At 38.2% G+C, this 18,780-nt stretch overlaps 1 protein-coding gene across 1 annotated transcript in view; it reads right to left on the reverse strand.

Annotated features, from left to right (window-relative positions):
• Nucleotides 1-4,316: 4,316 nt before the first annotated feature.
• cog6 (component of oligomeric golgi complex 6) overlaps nucleotides 4,317-18,780 on the reverse strand; it is a 61,396-nt gene continuing 46,932 nt past the window's right edge. Inside the window, exons 12-19 of the mRNA XM_052025803.1 lie at nucleotides 16,179-16,270; nucleotides 14,183-14,300; nucleotides 12,805-12,936; nucleotides 11,391-11,558; nucleotides 9,112-9,219; nucleotides 8,974-9,027; nucleotides 6,362-6,441; nucleotides 4,317-5,953 (exon numbers count right to left, since the gene is read on the reverse strand). Coding sequence (XP_051881763.1) covers nucleotides 5,806-5,953; nucleotides 6,362-6,441; nucleotides 8,974-9,027; nucleotides 9,112-9,219; nucleotides 11,391-11,558; nucleotides 12,805-12,936; nucleotides 14,183-14,300; nucleotides 16,179-16,270 — 900 coding nt within the window. The 3' untranslated portion in view covers nucleotides 4,317-5,805. The remainder of the gene's footprint in view (nucleotides 5,954-6,361; nucleotides 6,442-8,973; nucleotides 9,028-9,111; nucleotides 9,220-11,390; nucleotides 11,559-12,804; nucleotides 12,937-14,182; nucleotides 14,301-16,178; nucleotides 16,271-18,780) is intronic.

Here is an 18,780-nt window from a genome sequence, read left to right on the forward strand (position 1 = left end):
GTTTAGATTGTGCAACACAATTAATATACATTAGTACCAATATTCAGAATAACTATTTGTGTGTTTCTGTGTATTTATACGTAGTGCAGCCATCCCAGAGGATTTCCCTGCTAATGGATGGTGTCTGAGAAGATGGAAGCTCACTGAAGATCATAACAATAACGTTAATGAAGTGACAGAAATACTTCTCTTGGATGCTGACATGGACTCCATGCTCTCTCTCATCTTTGACTCTTTTAATATCTCATCTATATTCTATGTTTCTTCTTAGTTTTCTAGTAAATTCTTTTTCTTTCAGTTTATGTCTAAAAATCACTTTCAACGACCATTTACTTTTTTAGCCAAATGAAAGAAAGTGATTGGAAGTTTGACACGGACGTGTCCAAGAGCAGCAGGAAGAATTTCTGAAATATTTTCAGCTGACTCAACAGATTCACTGTTTAACAGAGGTGAATGATGTGTCTAGCCAAGAGGAGTTAAATCACCAACAGCAGATCTCAGATTTAACCATCTTTGCAGAATCTGATTACACAAGCAACCAATGACTGGGTGGATGGGAAAGGAACAATTGTAGGCTCTGGCAAATTGCAGGGGCCCTGGCAGAGATACTTAAAATGTCCTTAGCCACGGCTGAAGTGCCGGAGGACTGGAGGAAAGCTAATGTTGTTCTGTTGTTCAAGAAAGGCTCTAAGAATAAGCCGGAAAATTATAGGCCAGTGAGCCTGATGTCACTTGCAGGTAAATTACTGGAAGATATTCTAAGGGACAGGATATATAAGTATTTGGATAGACAGGGCCTGATTAGGATAGTCAACATGGTTTTGTGCATGGCAGGTCATCTCTAAACAATCTTATTGAGTTCTTCGAGGAGATTACCAAGAAGGTCAATGAGGGAAAGGAAGTGGACATTGTCTACATGGACTTTAGCGAGGACTCTGACAAAGTCCCACATGGGAGGCTGCTCTATAAGGTTACGTTGCTTAGCATTCAAGATGAAGTAGCGAATTGGATTCAACATTGGCTTAGCAAGAGAAGTCAGAGAGTGGTAGTAGATGGTTGTCTCTCTGACTGGAGGCCTGTGACTAGTGGTGTGCTGCATGGATTGGTGCTGGGTATATTGTTGTTTATCATCTAAATCATTAATATAGATGATAATGTGGTAAACTGGATCAGCAAATTTGCAGACGACACCAAGATTGGGGGGTGTAGTGGACAGTGAGGAAAGCTATCAAAGCTTGCAGCATGATCTTGACCAGCTAGGAAAATGGGCTGAAAAAAATGGCAAATTGAATTTAATGCAGACAAGTGTGAGGTGTTGTACTTCGGGAGGACAAACCAAGGTAAGACTTGCACAGTGAGGACAGCAAAGTGGTGTCACAGGTAGACAGGGTCGTAAAGGGAGCTTTTTGGCACTTTGGCCTTCATAAGTCAGGGCACTGAGCATAGGAGTTGGGATGTTATGTTGAAGTTGTACAAGATGTCGGTGAGGCCAAATTTAGAATATTGTGTCCAGTTCTGGTTACCTACCTACAGGAAAGATATAAGCTTGAAAGAGTACAGAGAAAATTTACAAGGATGTTGCTGGGACTTGAGGACCTGAGTTAAAGGGAAAGGTTGAATAGATTAGGACTTTATTCCCTGGTGCACAGGAAAATGAGGGGAGGTCTTATAAAGGTATACAAAATTATGAGGGATAGAGGGTGAATCCATAATACTTTTTCCCCTTAGGGTTGGGTGAGACTAGAACTAGATGATATAGGTTGATGAAAGGTGAAATATATAAGGGAGTTCTGAGGAGCAACTTCTTCACTCAGATGGTAGTGCGAGTGTGGAACGAACTGCCAGCAGAAGTGGTAGATACAAGTTCAAATGTAACATTTAAGAGAGGTGTGGATGGGAGGGGTTTGGAGGGATATAGTGCTGGTGCAGGTAGATGGGACTAGATAGAACAGGTCAGCATGGACTAATGGGCCGAAGGGCCTATTTCTGTGCTGTGGTACCCTATGACTCTACAATACAGTCCTTTCTTGGGTAGTCCCTCAAAATGATTTGCTTGCATTCTGATTTTGTGGGTTCTGAGGTGCCTAATGAAGCCAGTATGGAGAAAACAGACTCTTCAGATGGGGAGGATGTACCTGATGGGGCAGAGAATGGGTGGGTGGGTAGTCAGTGGGATGATGTGCTTCTTCTGCCACTTAGGCACAGACTCTGTGTTCATGGACTCAAAGTTCTCAATGCCATCTTAAATGTTCCTCTTCCACTTTGAAACTCCTGGGCCAGAAATTCCAAGGAGTCAGTGGGGATGCTTGCATTTTTTTCCCCAGAGGCTTTGCGTACATCCATGAATCTTTTCCTCTGTCCATCTCTTCCCATAACAGAGATCAGAATGAAGTGCCTTATTTTTTTGTGAGTATGGTATTGGGTATGCTCAACATTATTACCTCAATAACTAGGCCTCAATTCTGGGGATGTTGCCCTGGGAAAGGATATTGATATTGGCTCGCTTATTGTTCCAGTCAATTTGGAGACGAGTTGGTGGTATCTTTCCAGTGCCCTGACATGTCTTCTGTAAGTAGTCTATGTCTCAGAAGCAAATAAGAAGGCAGGGATCATTAGCTGCACATTAGACCATGAATTTTGTGCCAGGTCTTGGGTTTTGATTTTCAAATGCACCTTTCTTCAATCGATCAAGATTTGATGGTTATTATTAAGGTTCAGAAAATTGTTTCAAGACATTCAACCCAGTTGGTCCAAACAATTGAAGACATCGAATGAATGAAAAATACCAGAGGTAACCAGCTAAACTGTTGATTCCTATTGGTACCCAAGGATCCTAATAATAGTCTAGATCAATCTGGCCAGTACTCCAATTTTGTGCTCTGAAGCAGCAAAGGGTGCTTTGGTCTTTTTTCAGCCATAGACTAAGCTTCTGCAGTTATTGGGATAAGATCATATATTTCCCTTGCAAGGTTCAGATTTCATTTAAAAAAAAGCATTGGAAGGGCTTTCTCCAGACAATAAACAACATTCCAGAGCAAGCTCAGAGGTGGTTTTGTGGTAATAGAGAAGCAGCTGCAGAGAGGAAAATCTGTACCTAACCTGATCTGTTATTAAGTAATCTACAGGGAGATGGCCATATTGTATACACAGCACTCATTTAAAGCCCTGCGAATGCAGGAACATAATTAGGCAGTGCAGGATGAATAAGCCTAGATAGCAGCATTAGACTTGGATATGTAGGACAAAGGTACTTTACAAAATGCATGCTGCCCTATGTAGGTTCTTTAATAATGAAGAGGATGTGCCAGCTATAGCTTGTGTACAATTTCTCAGATTTGGAACATCACCCACAAGTCATTTCAGCATTACCAACTCCTTCAACTCCTGGCACCATCCATTCAAGGGGATGAGCTATATATTGATACGGTAAGCTGAGAGTAGCAACACATTCACAGGACTGTGTTACACTCATGAAACCTTTAGTCCATGCTATCCAGCTAGAGAAAGCTAAACCCCATAATCATTTTGTTGGACAAAGTGACTACACTCCTTGGATAGAAGCAAGCCTAGATTTCTTTGGAGTCTAGCAAGATCAAAATAACTTGTTTCACAATAGAACTATTAACTTTCCACTTAGTAATGTTTCACAATAGAACTATTAACTTTCCACTTAGTAATCAGACACACAAACTGATTTACAATATTTCAGGACAGCAGAAGTAATTAATCAATTTGCCAGTGCCTAATGAGTAAAATGGCCTTTGATAGATCAGCAATAAGTAGTCTGTGTTGTCACTTTTACCTAATTACCTCTGAGCCGTAATCTTAAATCTACACCCAAGTTAAGTGTGATGTACCCATCCACTGACTGAACATTTAATTTTAAGGAAAACCTGGCTGACCAGGGGTTGTAAAAGGCACCATATTAATGATTTTTATCACTTTTACATGAAATAAATTCACTCCATTTTGGAGATACAGTAAATTTACACAGAAATTTACTAAGCAGCTTAATTTGGAGACTTGGAGACAGCCTAGTGTTTCTTGCACATGGAATCCATTTACTTTCTTCTTTAGTAAATACTTTGTTGTGTTCTGGATAATGCATTCCAAAATCTATATTCCTATAAGCTGATAATTGACTAAAACATGCACAGGTGTATGTTGCAAGTTTGTGGGAAGAAGTGGTGAAGGAAAACACAGACGAGATGCAAGAGTCATAAGAGAGTCAACACTCAAATGATATATAATGCATGTTTGGAAAGCTCAGTAACCTAAAATGTCAATAGCAAGATTATTATGGATCCCATTGGATATCATTTGCAATCTATTTATTTATTTTACAAAGATTCCCTTACAATTTTTGACAGCATAACTGCCATAGGTGACAAGAAGAAAAAAAGAACAAAGGGAGCATTTCCCTCCACCAACACCACCAGAAGCACTGTTGGAGTTGTTTTTGGAATGGTGATTGCCTTTATGGAATGTTGGCTTTGATGATCAACTCTAAAGCAGCAAACTTTCAGCAACAACATTAAATTCCATCCGCAGCAATAATTGACTAATTTTCCGGACAGATCCATAATTGCTGGATCCACAACACAGGTTTCCCATTGCCAACCTATAGTGGTCTTAGCCTTCACCCATTCGGAAAATTAGAAATGTTTTCACAAATCTTCTCTTTCAAATAATTATAATTCCAACTCCTGATATGCTGCATTATAATCACAATATGAAACATTAAATCCCACTTGCTGCCATAGACAACAGACAAAATGACAACAAAATTTTGTTCAGTGTCTGTTTTACTACTTACTCTGTCATCAAGTAGTGCTAAGTGATGTATACAAAATAATTCTGTAATTTCAGTTTTGAAGGTAATTTTTGAACAGGAATATTGAGCTAACTTTTACTTAAGATAGAACTTTGTTCTTCTTTCCACCATACAGGTTCTCCCCAGTTTACAAATGCCCAATACTGTATATGTACAGCATAATTGGCCTATGGGAGAACAGCTGGATGGATGTGTTGGTTGCTGCAGGGCTGCAGGCATCTTCTGCCGTGTGGGAACTCTGTTCAATGCCACATTTCCGACATGTGAACTGTTTGGGTTATGGACAGTTCTCAGAAATGGAACTATGCTGTAACCTGGGGAAGACCCATACAGTTTTCTTAAGTTCAATCAATTTTAAACAGGGAAATTTTGTTGCATATGAATACAAAAGCTAAGTTGCAATTAAAAGGTCACTTTTCTGGTGAAAATGAATTTTTTAAATTTCCTTTGGTTTACCCTATCTTACTATAAATTTAAATGAGCTGGAAAATGATTTGCAAATAACTTCCCCTTCTGTTCTTTCTTGAGGTATCATCTTGCCTTGCAATTGATTTTAACTGTACAGTGATTCCTAATCACTGAAACTGAAAATAACAGCAATTGCTACATTTGTTGGTTTAGTATGGACAATATTAAACAGTTTGCAGCCATGGCAGTTTCCATTTACGAAGTGGCTCTTTTAATAGTAGGAAAACGGTGCAAATCTGCTTTTAAATATAAAGTGCACCAAATACAAAGTAATCAGAACAGTCTTCCCCTCCAAACACATGATAATCTCTGAAAATCAGATTATGATTAAATCCCACCCGGCAATGTTAAGATGGTTCTCTGGCACAAATCAAATGGGGGAAAAAAAACTAAAATTCATCATAGAAACAAATTGACGAAAACCAAATCAAATTTTAATTTAAAAGGGAGAGCTAAATACATAATGTACAGTGATCAGCAAAGGCAAAACCAGTTAGAAGTTGTTAGGATAACAGTGTCTGCACTTGCTGTGGGGATCTTTGCAGAATTGTTGTTGGTTCCTTGTACTCATTGGTAGGGTTCATAACTGCTGTGTAGATGTCATTGTAGGCACCACACACAAGCTCGGTGGATCGCTTGAAAATCTTCTCCCTACAGGCCAAAACAAAAATGGTCAAAGACTGGAATTACCACAGCTGAACGTGAACAAAGTTCATGTATAATTATGTCAACAGATCTAACACTTTAACATCTTTGTGTTTTGGAAGGTTGGTTTTACTAAACTAGACAAAGCAAAATAAGCATTTGAAGTTCCAAACCTCACTCAAAACTTCTCACCTTTTCTATTTCAGATTCTGATTAATCTTTCATGCAATTCCAGTATATCCTGCTACTTTGTCAGATTTGCAGCAGTGATTTATTGTTAACCCTTATCAATATACTTAAATCAGTTTCCACTTGGATTATACATTTGCCAGAAATACTAAAAGTTTAAGATCATCATCAGAATCAATATTACACTTTTAATGTGTCACTGTATGTCTTTCCACATATACTCACTTTAGTGTTCCACTCAAAATGAAATTCAGTTGCGGCATTAATAGACTATCCGGAGAAGACAAATATCGATCAAATTGGACCTACAAAACACATGCATTCAAGTAAATTAGACACAACTCACAATAATCATTTTTGTGTAGCTAAACTGCAGTTTTATAATATTGATATAAGGCACTAACATTTCTTCATTTAGCTAGATTGGTGGAAATTGAATTTTTCTATCAGCATAAATTTCAAATACATTAGAAATACACAATAGGAATAATATAATGAGCACTAAGCGAAGCAATAGACAATGATGTTTTGGGCAATTCTCAACTTAAATTCTGAAAGATGTAATTTAAGAAGAAATAAATAAAATGGCATTAGTGCTGAAAAGGGGAAAAAAAAAGGCTTATTTTACTTCAGTACTGTAAGGGCACAGAAAACGAAATGTAGCAGAGTCAAGTGCAAATCACAAGGTGACTACGCATCTTATGTTGTTCTTGATGTCATCAATTTGGTCGGTTTGCTAAACAGCTGATTTGGTTTGGAATCAAACACAGGCTCCCCCAGATATCAGAGTGCCTGTATCTTCTTTTACTTTAGTTCATATAAAAAGTCAATTAATGCTTAAAAAGTCTAAATCTTATAAGAAAATGCCCATGTATTAGTAACAGCTTGAAGAGACAACATAGTCTATTTAGGTGTTCCATATTTAAAAGTGTAAACCTATCATATAAACACATCAAAAACTATGACCTTATTTAACTCAGATTTCCCCTCAATGTTTTCATGTTGACGTACTCAAATTCCAACACGTCAGGAAGGAAATGGCCTCACATGGCACAACGCAGTTGCTGAAGCCATTTCCTCTCCACAATGACTAGACAAGTGCTTTTTGTGTACTCAGTGAGGTCAGATTAGATTTATGATAGAAGTGAGAAAAGAAACACATTTTAGACAAATGTGCCAAAATTCCTCTTTTTTAAATACTAATTGTGATTGCCAAAGAAAATGATTCATTAATTCTGTTTTCTTTGCATTGCACAAGAGTGGGAAAGATGGAGGAATCGTTGCAATACACAAAGGAAGCACACTTTCATCACGACACAGATACACTGACCAAGTTCACATTAGTATGTGCTTTTTGTTTTTCTTTGTCAGATTTCCTGTCATTTTTTTTTCAGGTGGAAACTGCATTGTAGCTGAACTACTTTCAGGAAATGGCAAAGGGCCCTCATTTTGGGGTGGAAAAGATTGGAAGTCAAAGAGTCATCTGCTTCAGTTGATGCATGATAAGGTGATTCATCAAAAGTATTGGAAGCTGGCCATTTTTGAATACACTTGGAAACGTGTTTTTAAATAGTTGTCACACAAGACTTCCAGTACCGACTGGAAATGTGCAGGCATAGTGGTTGACACTTAACTGTGTCTGAAATGGCTTAGCAAGATGCATCATTTTAGAATATTAGGGATGGATAATAAATGCTAACCATTCTCAAATATAGGGGGCGTCAAAGGTTATGGTGATTAGACAAAAAGGTGGAGTTGACGCCAACGATCAGATCAGCTACTACCTTACTAGATCGCAAAGCAGGCTGAAGGAACTGGATGGCCTACTTTTGCTCTCATTTCTTAAGTAACTAAGTTAAGAAAGTGGCATCAATCCAATGCATATTCATCAGATTTCTGCACAAATAATGGAAAACAGGTGATGCTATGGCAAAATCCTAGTTTAATTCTATAAATGCATATGTCTAATAAGTCCAAAACTGAACAATGTGCAGGCACACAATCCTGCTGGTGATGAACAAGTGTGTGATACAGTCTTTTATTTAGTGTGTGACATTTTCATAGAATCATGAAAATTTACATCACAGGAGGGCATTCAATCCATTATGTCACACTAGTTAAAAAAAAAGATCCAGCCAGATCCCACATTTTAGTTCTTGATCTGGTTATATTATCAAATGCAAATTCAAGTACTACTTAAATGTGATGAAGGTTCCTGCCTCTAATATCCTCTCAGGAAACAGGAGTCAAACACCAGTATCCTCTGGGTGAAAAGGATTTTCTTATCTCCCCTCTAATTCTACCAAATGATTTAAATACAGGGCCCTGGGTTCAAAAGTTCATGCCAGGCAACTTGGGGGGGGAAAAGCAGATGAATTCTGAAGGTCTGGATTGTGCATTGTTTATCAAAAGAATAAGCTCAATAGGATAACAGTCTTTCCTAACACCCTGGTTTTTAATCTACATTTTTACAGACATCCATAATATATCATCGAAGTGTTAAATGTTATGGAGTTCAGACATCCCTAATGAGAAGTAAAGGATACAACACAAGAGATGCACTTCAGCCAATGAAGACTCAAAATAGGTACAGGTATCAGAGTTGGTTGAAGCAATGGAGACACAAGAGAATGTAATTGCTGGAATCTGAAGTAAAAAATAAACTGCTGGAAGAACTCAGCGGGTCAAGCAGCAACTCTGGAGGATCCTGCCTGGCCTGCTAATTTCTTCCAGCAGTTTGTCTTTTAGCTGAAACTATGATTACCTTGCAAAATATGATTTAGTACATTATTGTTCATGAATATTGATAAATAATGTTTCTTTAATTTGACACTTACCATTGCAGCTTTCAATGATCCACCATCCATATTGGCAAGACTGGATAAGGGACCCTACATATTGAACAAAAGACGGTTGAGTAATGTGAGATACATGGTTGTCCTGGCTAGTAATCAACTATGCTAATAAATATTTACCTGCTCTGGTTTGTGTTGTTGTACGCTGTTGTAAATATAACTTAGCCCTGCCCTGGTTAATACAAACGAGGCCTGTTCATTTATTAAAGTATCTAAGTGGGCTTCAATCTGCAGAAAGAAACGTACAACATGTTAAAAATTAGTTTACAAGAATCCAATTCTCTTCCATGCAAAACTGTATCAAGTTCAAGATTGCTGAGATTGGAATAGTCAACTTCCATTCCATAATCATACTTTTCTAACTAAGTTATGGGAGCCATCTAGGAATGTCCTGAACAATATTCAACTGCCCTGAATGGTCTGAAGCTAAACCATTAAGCTTTTCCAAGCAGACTCCTGTACCAGTCTACCACTTAGGGATGCAATGGGCTCTATTTATAATACTGGTGTGGATGCAATGACTGCATCTGGTGGTTCTGCACAGATCTACCTTGGTCCCATTCACTTAAATGGAGCAGTTGACTGTCACTAAGAAGGACTAGTGAGGTGTGTGTTTTTTTTAAACTTTAATTAATATCTTACATTAATTTACACAAGTTAGAGGCATTAAGGTTTAAAATTATTTTTTCCCAACAGTTTATGAATGTCTCTAATCATCAGTGACATTTAGAAACAGTTGAAAGGCTTCTTGGCAGCATGAGTAGTGGCAAAAATTAAGTGCAACCATGGGCATCCTGCAAGAGGCCAACACGAGGTGTGGGCTGGATTCTGTGTCACCTGGCAGATTTGAGTGACAGCACACACAGAATCCATTGATCTCCATTTGAGAAATGCACATCATCTGCCAATAAGAGGCTAGATTACTAATGTACTTATTACTTTTTTGGGGTAGTTATTATTATCCAATTATCTTTAATATAAAATGTAATTGAATGAGTAGATGCTACTACTTTCAGTCTAATAAATGAGTAAGTTAAATATACATTCCCAATAACAGCAACACAAAAATAATACTTTGGAGCACCTTAGAACAAATCTTGAGAGGAATTCCTGTCAAGATCCAGTAAAGTAAAACAAAAAATTGCAAATACATAAAATATGTGGAAATCGAAGTCCATAGCAGACTAAAAGTATGGCTGAGACCAGGGCCATTGCTTAATATTTGAATCATTAAGGATACAAAACCAGTCAGCTGACAACAATTTAACAATGGAATAATTTTCTCTGTAACTAATGCATGTGAACAGGGGGGGGGAGGGGAGGAGGCAGGGTTGAGAGAAAGCATCTATAAGAAATATATACAAAATTGAGACATACAGATAGGTTAGATCATGAGAAACCTTTCCCCTTGCCAGCAGTGTCTATAACTAGACAGCATAGTTTTAACATAGAAGTAGGAAAAACAGCTGGGACTTGAAGATTTTTTTCACCCAGAGGCTGGTTAAAATCTGGAATTCACTACCTGAGGGTGTGATAAAGGCAGAGACATTCACAATATTTAAGAAATATTTGGATGAACACTTGAAACATCATAGCCTAGGAGGCTACAGGCCAAGTGCTAGAAAGTGGAACTGGTACTTCATGGCTTGAAGGAACACAGCAAGTCGAAGGGTCTGTTTACTACTGCATGATTCCGTGACTCCGTGAGAAATGTTCTCAAACATTAAGTTGGTACTCTACAGTTCCCCAACTGCAACCCCCCAACCTCTCAGCCTAACTTGCTAGAGGATGCCTCAGTCCAATCCAAAGGCCTGCTGGTGACCACACTGCTTGCTTGCCAAAGTCAAATGATGATGAGGCCTCAATATCAAGGAAGCTCTTCATGACCAAAACTGAAGGTCAGTAAGCCAAAAGTAAACTCCAACATTAATATACAAGTCAAAGGAAGCTCTGCATAGCTTTGGAAACAGTATTTCAAAGGTCTGAAACCTGTAAGTGTACTGGTAGATATTCAGCAAGCGTTTGGAAACATTAAGATGAGGAATTTAAAGAATTTTAGTAAAATAGATATATCAACTGTGAAGCAGATAGGCAGAAATGATAATGGAGAAAGGGAGAAAATCCTCAAGATAACAAATGGAACTTTTTAAAGGACTTCAGGTATTTAGTTTTTTTTTTAAAAAAGAATCACAAAATGAAATCAAAACTGTAAACGCTTGAAATACAGAGCAAGTCAATCAATATTCACGAAGAGAGGAAGAAGAATGGCTGACATTCAAAATTTTCAATGTGACATTTGGCAAGTCAGGCATACTCATGATTACAAAATTAAATACAATTTTTAACTACTATATGAATAGCTTGTTAAAACAAACCTAATTTGCGAGCGCTGTATATACCTGAAACTGAAGCATCTCAAGGCGCTTATCAGTAAATTCAAAGAGAGCTAAAGTTGTCTTCATCATGTGCAGAGAGTTTACCATATAGGTTGCCATGTCAGCAGTGTCAAGGTTACTGGCAGATACAGTGCACAACTGTAATAGTGGGTCCATTATACAGGAAAGTACCTAGTGGTAGAAAGTAAAATACTTCACATGATTGACTGAATAAATAGCCTAAGTTTTTATTACAAAGTCATCAAAGTTTGAGCATAATTGCAGAATCCCACGTCTTCAATATGTGTTCAATGTCAGTTTTTTTTATCATCACCAACACAGCCCACAGGTAATGCACCTATTTGCCTCAGAAATGTTCTTTGTTCTATAAATAAGTCATGCGCTGTTTGTTTTATAAATTTATCCACTGCAGGCAGTATACATTCCATTATTTTTTAAAAATCTTAGAACAGTTACGAGATGTTCCAAATGGAGGCTGCTTGCTTCCCATGGAAGGGAGCAATGCAAGCAAGAGAAACACAGTCATCATGATTCAGTTTTATATACTTCCAAACAACTATGTTAAACCAGCAAACAGATCACATGCCTCACCCTTTGAAATTATTGGTGGCCCCAGAAACCAAAATACTTGGAAACTATTGAAATGATTAAGCAAAAGTAAATTTTTTTAAATGTCTGTATATTAAATGGACATTTAATTTCATTAATTTTAACATTTCCCTTTGCAACTTTGATTTCAATTCACCTTTGCAAAGTTAATGTATGCGTCAGAGGTGATCACACAAAATTGTGAGATTTAAACAGTCAGGAATTGACAAACATTAATTCCTTTCTGTCTGGTTCACTGCTTGAACTAACAAGGTATTCTTTGTTTGCAGGTTTTTTTAAATTTTGGTATATAATGGCAATTATATAATAAACTATGTAGTTGTTCAAAGCATGAGAATAGTGAAACTTTTTAGCTTCGTGGGCACTTTGGGTACATACCCACTCAAGATTATTTAACTGTGATGCCAACAAATATTGATGTTCCAGTTGAGAATGTATCCACAAATTAAGCTTAGAACAGACTTTAGAATGCTTCATGAAATATATCAAAATTAAATCATGAGCGATATATAATTGAATGCAGAAGTTAGTTGGGTTGCCTCAGCCACAAACCATAACATGGAGATCCCCACCCTAGAGAGGCAAAAATACCTCTAAAAAAACTCTTTGACATTTAAAAACTGAAGGGTGTTGAAACTAATGAAAGAGCTTTGATATTTTCAAAACCAAGTTCTTGGCACCCCAGCTACAGCAGGTCAAAAGACCGCAAATATTACTGGCATATAATCAGGTGCAAAATTGAAAACATTCATAGAATTCCAGAGACATTGGTCAAAGGACTTAAATTTCAGAGTACACTTCAATTTACCTGGACAAAATCTGCTTGCCTTGCATCCATTGGTACAACTGATGAATCGTGAGAGGAAAGAACTTCACGCAAGAGGGATAGTGTGTGATTCAGAGCAGTGGTAGGTCCCAGGTCAGGCGGGGGTAGTTCAACCTGCGAGAATTGAAATTCAAACATCAGTTTGTACCTTTATAGTTGTTCACCTTTAATGTAGGGAAAAGCCCCAATTCATTTCACAAGAATGTTATCAAACAGATTGTGTCACCCCAGGAATTATTGGGATTAGATGCCCAAAAGCTTTGTTAAAGAGGTAGTTTTAAAGAACATTCTGAATAAGGAAAGACAAATAGTGAGGTCAAGGGGTTAGTGGAGGGAATTCCAGAGCTTAGGATCTCAGCAGCTGAAGTCATAAATGATGGTGGAGCGATGCATTTTGGTTTCTGCAAGAGGCCAGAACAGGAGGAACTGTTAAAACCAAGGAGTGCCTAACTGGGAGCCAATACCAGTTAGTGAGAAAATCTAATGGATGAATCAGTAAAAATTAGGATATGGGCAGCAGAGGTCTGCATGAGCTTCATCTTTGAAAGTTGAATGGGGGGTGGGGGGGGTGGTGGCTGAGTATATTGGAATTATTGTATACAATAAATAAAGGCAAGGATAAGGGCCACAGTTGAGATAAGGCAAAGATGGAAATGGATGATGCTACATAGGTAAGCAGCACCTTTCTGATAAGTACACATGCTTTATGGAGTGAAATTGATAAGCCAGGCAAATTGCAATTGTTTTTCCCTTCACACATATACATGCTGTAACTGATTAACATTTTACTTGTTTGAGTAAACAAGAATCCAGATAGATATTTATAGTCACATAAGATAATTAAAAAAAATTAGCACTTCAGAATCACAACTTTTGTTGAATGTAGCTAATTAGCTAGAGCCAATGACTTGGATTTTAATAACTTTACAGAAGACACAAAGAATGAAAGCTTGTGCTGGCAGAAACATGTGTGGCCCATTACTATTAGCGTGAAGTGTGGTCAAGAATGTGTCATGAATACATTGGAATTTGTTCAATTCAGAATTGTTAAAAAAAAGTAGAAATGGAAAGTAGACGTTATCCAAGAAGCACTTCAAACCTCTTTGCAAATCATGATTGTGTACATTACATGTAAGGCTAAGATTAGTGCAAGATTTTTTAAAGTATCCCTTGTAGTCTTCCAGCAGCTCCCATTTACAAAAATGTGTATTTTGGCAATAGGACTAAAAAGAATGCGAAAAACAGAAAACATTCCAAAGCCACATACGGTTAGTTATTTTCTTTTACCATCAGTTAATTTATACTGGAAGAAGATCTACTGAAGGTAACTGTAAAGATTGATGTTACTTCAACAAATCACCTTATCCATTAATTTACTGGCATGAAGACCCAGGCTATTGAAGAACATTTTCTTGCTTAGAACATGCATTTCTTCAATTGTGGTCAGCAGAGTGGCAGCACAGTTTCCTACAATTCCACTGTGGGAAGGGGAAAGTAAAAGATTATCATTATTTCAAGCATTGGTTGAATATAATTAGTGGGGAAATGCTTTGTGACATATTATCATTCAAATGTGGAAAATTGCTAGTCCATGCTGAAACAACATATCTCTAGCAAAGTAGCTGCAGGAACTCCATAAGTGATACCTCAGCCATTTCTGATCAGTTCCCTGTAGCATGTGATATCTTAATGGCTTAACTATAGGCACAGGTTTCCTATTTTCTACCAACTTCAATAGTAGTGAATGCTAGGAGTGGAGTACAATAGACTAGGGTTCATAGAGTTACTGTGTACAGCATGGAAACAGGCCCTTTGGCCCATCTAGTCCATGCCAACCAAGATGCCCCATCCAAGCTAGTCCCATTTGCCAGCTTTTGGCCCATAACCTTCTAAACCTTTCCAATCTATGTACCTGTCCAACTGTTTTTTAACAGTTGTTATCGTACCTGCCTCAACCACTTCCTCTGGCAGCTCATTCCACATGAGTACCACCCTTTGTGTAAAAAAGTTGTCCCTTAAGTTGCTATTAAATCTTTCCCCTCTCATCTCAAACCTATACCCTACCCTCTCCCAGGGTTCCCCAACCCTGAGAAAAAGACCGAGTGCATTCACCCTATGTCCCTCATAATTTTATACACAAACTTACATTACAGCATCAATTTAGTTCTAACCAAAAATCAAACAGATTTTACAATTAGCATAAAACAATAAAAGCAGAAAATGATGGAAACACAAGTTAGGAACATCTGTGGAAAAGAAAACAGAACTTAATGCTTCAAGTTGAAGACTCTGTTGTAGGCTCTCCTACTTGCAACATTACCGTTTCCCTTTCCACAGATGCTGCCTGAATTGCTGAATGTTTGCAGCAGTTTCTGTTTTTATTTCAGATTTCCAGCATTTGCAGCTTTTAGCATTAGAAAATATTTGCAAGAAAAATACATATTTTACCCATTGTAAATTGGGACCCTGCTCAGCAATACCCCACAGAGCTGATATGTTCAAATGCTCATGGTCCTCCAGTCCAGACACTCCCAGGTGCGTACCCCATTATACCTTAATGCTTGGGCTGTGGACTGCTGTGCTGGGAACCTGCACAAACTGCTGCCCTCCTTGCTGCTGCGCCAAAACTTGGATGCTACAATCCTGGCATAGACCCCTGGTCTCTGCCAGTGCTCCTACAGCAATGGAGGGCTAGAATTGGGCAGGCTGAGGCAAGTAGTGCAGTAGCTCATCTCTGAAATATGGGGCTAAGGGCTCCACCTGGCTGGCGTGGCGGATGTGGGCCATTGATGGGGACCGACATCATCTGCTCCACATATTGACAGATCACCTGGATCCTATGATCTGTCTCATCACCACAGAAGATGCAGTTTCCTCCTTGCTTTGTTTGGCTACATGGCCCTTCCCAGTCCAGAGATTTCTCTACAGACAGAGCAGGCGCTGCCAGTTCTCATCAATAGTCTGCACTCACTGTGCCAGCAAGGATATAGCCCCAAGCCCCACCTCTCTGCACTGAGTGGATGCAATGCTTGTTCTGGTCCACCCCACACCAGTTGTCACAGGCAACCTCTCTACATTGAGCTTGGGGTGATTTATTGTTGGATTTGGGCCAAGTTCCTGGTCAGCAACGGGGAAGGCAGCGGTTCCCAACATAGTGTTGCTGTCAGTAATGCTTCTCTATATAAAATTCCATAATGACCCTTTTCAGCACCGATTCCATTAGTGCTCTCATTCCTTGGAATGCAGTGTACATGCCAAGAAAGGTACCTGCGTAATTATTTTCTGGAATCAAACTCCTGCTATCAACGAAATGCAGATGAATTAGTAACTAAATAACATGTTATTTTTCAGCTTACCTGATAGTGTGGTGATAAAACTTGAGAAGATTGGAGAGTTTATATAATAAAACTGCACCAGGCTCTGCTACTATAACCTGTTCAATACGGACCTGAAACACCACCAATGCAGAACACATGGAATTAAAAGTAGATCAGGTTTCTGTAACTTGCTTAATCAATCAGCCACTCTAATCAAAGGTGAACCTATGGTTGTGAACTCATTTCCAAACACAGTACATTATTGAACTTTTTCCCTTAAATGCACAGACCTGTTAAAAATGGGAGAACTATGTAGAACTCACTGAAATTATCCGTCTTCTATACCTCGATATAAAACAATGATTCAGTAGATATATAATCAATGCACTGAGACAAAGTCTAGGGAAGTCCAAAACAAAAACCCACAAGAGTCCTTGTAAGTACATAAGATACAATAAAAAATCAAAAACCCTCAAGGAATGTTTCCTTTCAACTTGAAGCACTTGAGCACAAAGGGTGAAAGTTAACTAACAAGCACAAGGAGCATGAGATAGGCCACACCTGAAACACCATGAGCAGTTTTGGGCATCAGATCTTAGGAAAGATTTATTGGCCTTAGGGAATACAGAACAGTTTACCAGAATGGTAGCTAGATTGCAAGGGTTAAATTGCAAAGAAAGATTGCACAAACTTGAGTTGTATTCTCTGATATTTGCAAGTTTAGTTTAGAGGGTAGCTTGCCATCAGTTCTCTATATCGAGCTGCAGGCTAGCCTTCAGTGCAATCCAACCCAATTGTATTACTGCTCCCATTTATACCTTCTGTTTCTTTCGTTCATCACATTACCAACCATTTTGTGTTCCACATTTATCCCTGTTGTTCTCTCCTTCCCTTCCCACTTCTCCTGGCCATGTATTTGCTTAAAAACCTGCTGTCTCTCCAACTTTTTCCGGTTCTGATAAAAGGTCATTGATCTGAAATATTAATTTCAAACCCTCTCCACAGGTACAACCTGATCTGCTGAATTCTTCCAGCATTTTCTATCTTAAATAGGTTTGACAGTTAAAAGGCATTATTTTGACTTATTGCACCTCCCATTCCTCAAATATTTAATACCATTGCTCCATTTCTTTTAAAACTGTTAAAGCTCATTACCACCAAAGTATAATTTATCAGATAAATACATTTCCTGTGAATTCACACTGCTACCCATCAGATTATCTTTGCAATACTGTCTCAATTCAGATTAATTTAAGTGATCTAATTAAAAGTCAACACACTTCATCTGATTATTTGAAACAGTTTTATTTTCATTATGGATTTGCAGTTACTATGCATTGCAATTTTGAACAGCATCATTGCATTTAACAAATATTCTAATTATCAGCAAAACTGAACGAACCAGCTGAGCAGTCAGCAGAAACAAAACAAAACTATTAAACAATCACATTAAAAAGAGGAACAAAATTGAATGCAACTATTTTTAGCACTGCCAACAACTTACAATTCACAAAGGGATTCCAGCAGCAACAGCAAGGAGTTAGGAAGGCAAATGTTTTTGTTGGCCTTTGTTTAAATTGTGCTAAAGTAAGTTAATTTTGCTGCAGTTCTATAGACAACTGAAATTTAAGTTTCTGCTCCTAAAAGGAAGAATATATTTGCCTTGGAGGAGGTGCAACATTGATTTACAAGATTGATTCCTGGATTGAAATTTTTGGAGTTTAGAAGAATGAGGGGGATCTCATTAAAACTTCAGTGATTCTGTGAGGAATTGATACATTGGATGTTGAGAAGCTGTTTCTTCTGACTGGAGCATTAGGAACTGGGGGCACAATTTCAGTTTAAAGTGTCAGCTACTAGTAATTCCCTGCCCCACAGGACTGTGTATGCTTACTCCATTATATACGGAAGATCTGAGGAGTGTTTGTTCCCCACCACCCACCCCCCCTCCCCAAACACAGAGAGTGACTGACAGCTGGAACATAATGCCAATGAGGTGGTGGAATCAGTTTATAATTACTACTTTTAAGAAGCATTTAGACAGACATTTAAAGAGGCAAAGCATAGAAGGATAGAGTTTTAAAGCTGGCAAATGGGATTAGCGTAGATGGGCAAAGAGGTTGGCATGGATGTGGTGGGTTGAAGGTCTCATTTCTGTGCTGTACAACTCAAGCACCCTCTGTATATTCAAGGCTAAGATCACAAAATATTTGAGCAGCAAGGGAAACAATAGATACAAGGACAGGATGAGAAAGTACTTAAGGTACAAGGATCACTGATGAGGCATACAGCCTCTTCCTGCTAAATCCCTATTTTTTGACTTAACACGAGGTCTAAATGAGAGTATTTCTACAGGCTGAAAAGTAATTAAACAAGTACAACATCAAGACCACTGTTTTGGAGCAGGACTGGGATTCCCTTCAAAAGATGTTAAGATTAACACTACTGCATTGTAAACCACTTGATTCCTCTCACTGTTCTTTTTGTCTTTCAGAGCATACCCTTGTTAAGGCAGCAGGCAGACAGACTACCCTTTCACTTTTTAATAAGCTTGAAAGAGCAAAAGTAGACAGATTTTCTATTTTCTTCCCAGCTGGGATTAGTGATTTGCTGCAGAATCATTTAGCAAGCTTGTGTCAAT

The sequence above is a fragment of the Pristis pectinata genome, chromosome 11, assembly GCF_009764475.1.
Source record: "Pristis pectinata isolate sPriPec2 chromosome 11, sPriPec2.1.pri, whole genome shotgun sequence".
In the NCBI taxonomy this organism is placed as follows: domain Eukaryota; kingdom Metazoa; phylum Chordata; class Chondrichthyes; order Rhinopristiformes; family Pristidae; genus Pristis; species Pristis pectinata.